We start from the raw sequence: 8,070 nt of genomic DNA, 5'->3' as shown, positions 1-8,070 counted from the left end.
GTCACTAGAAGAAGAGGTGCAGAACCTTGTAAAGACATGGGAGATGGAGCTTTTCCATAAGGCCAACCTTGATGATTTCAAGACACTTGATCCCACTAAGTACACTTTCAGTCTAAATGGTAATAATTAATAATTAATCAACAAATATCAGGAAGGAAAGGCATAACCCTGGAAGAAATAGGCGAACTTGAAGTGTGTGGAATGTCCATTTTTACAGTACTTTGAAAATACCTATAGGATATCTATAAATGCCTGGAGAAGGTTAAACAAGCAGATTTGGATTTTTTACAATAAATAATGATCAACCTTTAAAGCAGGATTGATATGAGTTATCAATCCTGAGATGCGCAAAGCTTAAAATAAAAGAACACGCAGATATTTATTTTACGTGGTAAAACCCCACCTCTGGGGAAAATCCACGAGACTCCTTAGTCCAGAACGAATCCACTATAGAATTGAGATTACAAGAAGTACGCACACACACACACTTGTCCTAGACTCAATCTAGACAATGTTTACCGACTTCTTCGTAACTCAGCTTCTGTCACGGGATGATCTTCAACACTCCTTATGTTGAATGCAATACTGGTCGCGATTGCTTCAAGCTCACCGGAGGATAAACACACAAAGTGTCTTGGTGTACTTAACCATATGAGACACCAACATGCATATGTATGAAGTCTGAATGATGAATGAATTCAATTAATCACCAAGCAAATGAAGCACTTGATGATTTACCAAAACAACTAGGTACGGCAGCTTTTCCAAAATATATTCAATGTTCACCAATAATGCCAGACGTTGAAAAGCCGGTATCACAAGAAGGCAAAACCTCCTTTTATGCAAAGCAAGTTTCTCATGAAAGAGAAACTTGTGAGACTACACTTCCAAACCAAATATGACTCTAAGACCAATCCTACGTTGGAAAGCTAAGTATCACAAGAAGGCAAGCCAACCTTTTATTGAAAGCAAGTTTCACACGGGAGAGAAACTTGCAAGACTTCCAAAACAAATATAACTCTAAGACCAATTAAACTAAAACTCTTTGAACCTGGTGCAATATGATCTCCATCAATAAGACGCCACACCAAGGCCAAACACTTATCAGATTAACAATATAAATTATGATTCAATAAAAATACAAAGTCTAATTCATTAAGGACTCTTAAAGATGTCACCAACCGACTCATATTTTAATTTCAATTACAAAGACTCAAAACAAAACTTCAACTATAAGTCCTATCATGAATGCATGATATGTCATGATTTACCTGTTGTCAAGTTTCTCATATGGTCAGGTTATGCCTCGGAGGTATGAGATTGATAGAGTAGTGCCAAAACTTCCAGTAGCAATTTCTCACAAACTAATTTTCAACCTATACTACAGTCTAGGAAATGCCAATTACGATTTTCGTACTAACAATCTCCCCCTTTGGCATTTCCTGGACAAAACATTGGATTACATATCAAACACGTTTACAAGGAAACAAAACTACATGACCAACTTTGCTTTGTCAAACAGAGATTCAATTCTTGCATTGTCTGCACACCAACAAGCAGACTACCAGTGAAGCATAATAGAATGATATAATAATAACGAGAACTTAGCACAGATAAACAGCAATATTTCATATGTCAAGAGATTAAGCAAAGTACTACAAATTCTACTTCCAGGGATAGAAAACATCTACTCCCCCTTAATCTCATATGTACCACAAAATGTCTACTCCCCCTAAATCTCATATGTACCACAAAATATTCTCCCCCTTTTTGTGTAGGAAATCCAAAGGAACACAGAGAGAACTTCAAAAGAGAACAATCCAGAAGCATAACAGAATAAGAACAAAAGCAACACTCCTAAGACAGAAGACTCAAAACACCCAAGACATAAAAACACACTTGTTATGCAGACCCAAAGCTCTCTGGAAGATGTAATTATTTTCCAGTCATAAACATGCCAAGTATGTGAGCAAGAAGAAACAGTAGTAGCAAACCCATCGCTGTCTGAAATGCATAAGAAGCAAAGCATGCAGAGGCAAAAGCAAGTCACCACATTTAACACACAAACTCACTGATAATCAAAGAGGCATTCCACAAGCATGGTGAAAAATGAACACCATCAAATGAGTCCACCATCAATAAGCAAAGATGTGAAGTGAACTCCGTTCAATTAAGCACAAAAAATATGTCCACCCAAGACTGATCCCACCAAAGATAACACAAACACTGAGTGCACTGTAAGTATAAGCAGATCAGTTTTTTTTTTTTTTTTTTTTTTTTTTAAATTTAAAATTTTGGTGGCTTACTTTATTTAGCTTTCGACATGATCCATGTAACGGATGGTCAATCAGTGTGCTCACGTTATATGACCGGAAGCAACTGGGTGATAAAGCACCCCTGGGGAAATACTGATCCGAATCATGAAGGCTCCAAAGATAAGCAAGGATAGCAGATCATCACAACCTGTTGACTCGAACCTCGACGTTGGTTAGACAAGAGGCCCGGTTACTGAGCAATGAGAAGTCACCACCTTTTTATTTTTAATTTTTAAGTAAACAGATCAAGAACTTACGCAGAGTAGTGTTCAGGTAATCCAAAGAAAGACTAGTGCCTGAGAAGAGATATTCAAGGGACTTCAAGGAAAAGAGTGTGGTGTGCAAATAAAAAACAAAAGATGGATGGATCATTTAATGAAGTTTATGAAGCACCAAGACAATGGAAACCTTTGTGAGAAGCAGTGAGCTATGTTCTCAATGGAGTGCAGTACCAGAGCCCAATCTAAGATCAACAAATATGTTCAGACAACTAAAGGATTGATACGACCTAACAATCCTTGCACGAGCTGGACAGATTTATGAAAGCAGAAAGTAATTGAAAAATCATGCAGCATACAACAGGCTTTGGTATTCAATAGACATCGAATCAATCTAAAGCACAGATACCTAATGACTGTCTAAGTGTTTCAAACCGTAGATTGTCTAGAGGTTTGGTGAAAATATCAGCTAATTGTTTTTCAGTAGAAACAAATTCAAGCGAGAGCACATTCTCTTCCACCAATTCACGAATAAAATGATGACGAATATCAATGTGTTTTGTGCGAGAGTGTTGAACTGGATTTTTAGAGATATTAATTGCACTCATGTTATCACAAAACGTTACCATTTTACCTTGATGAATGCCATAGTCATTTAGCATTTGTTTCATCCATAATAACTGTGTGCAGCAGCTCCCAGCAGCTATGTACTCGGCCTCGGCCGTGGAGAGAGAGACGCAATTTTGCTTCTTGCTAAACCAGGAGACAAGGTTGTTGCCTATGTAAAAGCATCCGCCAGTTGTGCTTTTCCTATCATCAATGCTCCCTGCCCAATCCGCATCGGAATAGCCTGCAAGTTCAACATTTGAGTCAAATGAGTAGTATACACCAAAGGTTGTAGTGCCACTTACATAGCGAAGAATTCTTTTCACAGCAAGTAGATGTGATTCTTTGGGATCGGATTGGAAGCGAGCACAAAGTCCAACACTGAAAGAGATGTCTGGTCTACTGGCAGTCAAATATAACAAACTGCCAATCATACTTCGGTATAGTTTTTGGTCTACACTTTTGCCAGATGAATCCTTGGAAAGTTTGGTGCTTGTGCTCATAGGATTCCGAATGGGTTTGGCAGATTCCAGACCAAATTTGGACACTAAGTTTTTGGCATACTTTGTTTGAGATATGAACATGCCTCCATTGAATTGTTGGACCTGCAAACCAAGGAAAAAATTTAGTTCACCAAACATGCTCATCTCAAATTCGGTTTGCATTACCTCATGGAATTCTTTGACAAGTATGTCAGAAGTAGATCCAAAAACAATATCATCCACATATACTTGAGCAACCATTAAATCCTGTTTGGTTCTTTTGACAAAGAGGGTTTTATCAATGCTACCACGTGTGTACCCTTTTTGAAGAAGATGTGTGGACAGTCTATCATACCATGCTCCCGGGGCTTGTTTGAGTCCATAGAGAGCCTTTTTCAGACGATATACATGATTGGGATGGATAGGATCTTGAAAACCTGCAGGTTGTTCCACATAGACTTCCTCTTGTAAAACACCATTTAGGAACGCACTCTTGACATCCATTTGATAAAGCTTGAACCGAAGATAGCATGCAATGGATAGCAACAATCGAACAGATTCTAAACGTGCAACCGGAGCAAAGGTCTCATCAAAATCCAAACCTTCAATTTGAGTATAACCTTGGGCAACAAGTCTAGCTTTGTTGCGCATGATTTGCCCTTTCTCATCTGTCTTATTTCGAAAGATCCACTTGGTACCAATTACATTTGTGTCTTTGGGACGTGGAACAAGGTACCACACATCATTTCTTTTGAATTGATTTAATTCCTCTTGCATAGCCAGAATCCAGTCATTATCTGCAAGAGCATCAGTTACACTCTTAGGTTCAATAAAGGATACATAGCAGAAATTGGTTACCTCATTACAAACTTGTTGTCGAGTTCTCATTTTATCATTAACATTTCCAATAACATCAGAGGGTGAGTGATCTTTCTGAACTTGTTTAGCACCAGGTCTGCGTATCACAGGATTGAAATGCTGGTTACAATCCTCAAAATCAGTTCCAGTACCACCTACAGGTTCGTGAGTTTCTAGATCTGTATCTTCACTGCTTGGTTCAACCTGTAATATGAAAGTGTCATTTACAACCACATTAGCTGATTCCATCATTATTTTAGTGCGACTATTAAACACCCTATATGCTCGACTATTCATAGAATATCCAAGAAATATTCCAACATCACTTCTTGCATCAAATTTTCCAAGATACTCCCTGTCTTTGTAAATGTAGCATTTACTACCAAAAGTCCTTAAGTGCTTCACATTTGGTTTCTTCCCTTTCCAGATTTCATATGGAGTGCTCTTGGTATGTGGCCTGAAAAACACACGGTTAGATGTATAGCATGCAGTACTAATGGCTTCAGCCCAAAAATGATCTGTCAAATTGGCACTTTTCAACAAGACACGAGCCATGTCAAGAAGGACTCTATTTTTCCTTTCAGCTACCCCATTTTGTTGGGGAGTGATTGGAGCAGAAAATTCATGTTTTATTCCTTTTTCACAACAAAATTTAGAGAAAGCTTGATTTTCAAATTCCGTTCCATGGTCTGTCCTAAGTCTCATGATACAAGAGTTACTGTCATATTTTTCATTCATGATTAGCTTGTACAAAACATAGAAGGAATTAAAAGCTTCTGTCTTATCATGCAAAAAAATGACCCAAGTAAAACGTGAGAAATCATCTACTAAAACAAGAGTATATTTCTTTCCTCCCAAGCTAGCAACTTGTATTGGACCAACTAAATCCATATGCATCAGTTCCAAAGTTTTAGAAGTAGAGATTGAGTTTGTAGCTTTGTGAGGGTTTTTGGTTTGCTTCCCCAGTTGGCACCCTTCACAGACACCCTCACGTTTACCTGAAAGATTAGGCAATCCTCTTACAGATTCACAGTTGGACAATTTAATTAAATCTTGATAATTCATGTGTCCCAAACGTTGATGCCATAAATCAAGATGATCTTTACTTGTCCTAAAACAAACTTGAGAAACTTCATTAGTGGAAAAACAATAACAATTGTCAGATGATCTATTTCCAGTCATCACATTTGATCCATCTTGATTATTGACAATACATTGGGTTTTAGTAAAACTTACCTCACCCATTTCATCACAAAGTTGACTTACGCTGATGAGATTTGCTTGAAGATTTTCAACTAATAAAACATTGTCCAAGTTAGGTGTACCAATTGCCATAATTCTTCCTTTGCCCAAAATCTTGGATTTTCTTCCATCTCCAAAAGTGACCATTCCACTCACGCCTTCTGTAGAGATTTCTGAAAAATATGATTTCTCACCAGTCATGTGTCTTGAACATCCACTATCAAAATACCAAGATTTAGATTTAGAGTCAGAGAGAGCAGTAAGAGCAACAAAACATTTCACATCTAATATTTCATGAACATTAGTTTGATGTGTATCGTTTGAAATTGCCACCAAGCAGTTTTGATTATCCTTTCTCCTCCACACTAGATTTGAAGTTGGTAAAGATAAGGAACGAGAAAGTTTTGACAACCTACTTACCTCTTTTACAAGATAAGCAATCTTGTGTTGAATTCTTACCTGTCCCTCCTTGGTGGGTTTTTGACTTACTGAAATCTGTTGAAGCAGTTTGCATTTTGGTCGGATGTGTCCAAGAGCTCCACAATAGTGACACGTAGGTATGAATCTCCAAGTTGTTTGAGAGGTTGAAATACCAGTAGAAAGTGATGGTTTGACAAACTTTGTGACGGATACAGCGGAAGACTTGTTTATTGAATCAAAACCCAAGCCACGTTTGTCTCCATTGCTTCGACCCATGCTAATCATTTTGTCAATCTTTTCTGCACCAATTGTCAAAGCAATAATCCTTTCCTTTGAACTTTTAAGCTCAATTTCAAGAACTTGTTTGTTAGAGGTCAAAGAATCAATTAATTTATTTTGATCAATGCATTTTTTCTGAAGTATTTCCAATTTTTCATACATACCTTCACCAATTGATTCTGGTTCAGCAGCAGAGGATTGTAATGTCCTGGCAATCCTACTGTTTTCGAGCTCCAGCACAGCAACCTTTTTGGCAAGCTCTTTGTTGTGTTGATTAAGTTTCTGAGAAGCAGCTAGAAGATCGTCATACTTTTCCAGCACATAACCAATATTTGGTTCTTCATCATTCCCATTGTTTTGCTGTGCCTTATCCAAACTGACAGTGGTGATTAATGCAATGGTATTTTCTTCACTTTCTGATTCTGAATCACTGTCACTCCAGGTTACATTCAGTGCTTTGGCTTTGCCGTTTTGCTTCTTTTGTGTGTTGGCACATTCAGAGGATATATGTCCATATCCTTCGCATTCATAGCACTTGACTCTCTCTTTAGTAGTCTTCTTCTCAGTGAACCTGCGAGATTTTACATTACCATCAGTATAATCACCATGCTTAACTTTTGAATTTATACCTGAGTGATTTCTTGAATCATGACTTCTGGAATTTTGATATTTGAAAAACTTCTTGAATTGTCGTGAAAGATAAGCAAATTCCTCCCCATTGAATTCTTCAGATTGGTGTTCACCATCTTCTTTATCAACTACTTTAAGAGCAACGCTTTTATTCTTCTTAGGAGCTAGATGCTTCATCTCATAGGTTTGAAGCGACCCTATGAGTTCACGAACTTTCATAGTATTCAGGTCACGAATCTCTTCAATGGCTGTGATCTTTGGTGAAAAACGTTGAGGCAAGGACCGTAAAATCTTTTTCACCACCCTATCTTCTGGAATTTTTTCACCTAAACTTGAACATGCATTCACAATAATGCAAAGTTTGGCATAAAATTCAGAAAAGGTTTCATTCTCATCCATCATGATTGTCTCAAACTGTAGAGTGTGCATTTGAAGCTTGGCTCCCTTAACAGTATCTGTTCCTTCATGAGTGACCTGCAAAATATCCCAAGCTTCCTTAGAAGTATCACAACTAGATATATATTCAAATTGATCGGAAGAGACAGCAGTAAATATAGCATTTAACCCCTTTTGATTATTTGTACTGTGTGTGGCTTCTGCAGTGGTCCACTCCTCTCTAGATTTGAGAACTGTGATTTCTTCATCTCCTTTTCCGATCTTCTTTGCGGGATCAGAAAAGCCATGAACCACTGTATACCATACACGTTCATCTAAGGACCAAAGAAACGACTTCATTTTAGCCTTCCAAGCACCATAGTTGTGGCCATCGAAGTATGGTGGGTGTGCAACAGAACCAGCGGCACGATCCATCCTAAGGTATGTTAGATCTAGCTGAGTATGTCCAGCAACCTGCTCTGATACCAATTGAAAATACCTGTAGGATATCTATAAATGCCTGGAGAAGGTTAAACAAGCAGATTCGGATTTTTAACAATAAATAATGATCAACCTTTGAAGCAGGATTGATATGAGTTATCAATCCTGAGATGTGCAAAGCTTAAAATAAAAGAACACGCAGAT

The 8,070-nt window shown here is 37.8% G+C and overlaps 1 protein-coding gene across 1 annotated transcript; it reads right to left on the bottom strand.

Moving 5' to 3' along the window:
- Positions 1 to 5,375: 5,375 nt before the first annotated feature.
- Positions 5,376 to 7,860, bottom strand: LOC117636918. Its single transcript, XM_034371646.1, has 2 exons — positions 5,716 to 7,860; positions 5,376 to 5,477 (listed from the first exon to the last, which is right to left on the bottom strand). Exons 1-2 carry the CDS (start codon positions 7,858 to 7,860, stop codon positions 5,376 to 5,378), a joined length of 2,247 nt encoding a protein of 748 aa, XP_034227537.1.
- Positions 7,861 to 8,070: the final 210 nt, after the last annotated feature.

This window comes from Prunus dulcis, chromosome 8 (assembly GCF_902201215.1).
Source record: "Prunus dulcis chromosome 8, ALMONDv2, whole genome shotgun sequence".
NCBI classification, from domain to species: domain Eukaryota; kingdom Viridiplantae; phylum Streptophyta; class Magnoliopsida; order Rosales; family Rosaceae; genus Prunus; species Prunus dulcis.
This window is presented reverse-complemented; position numbering and strand designations above follow the sequence as displayed.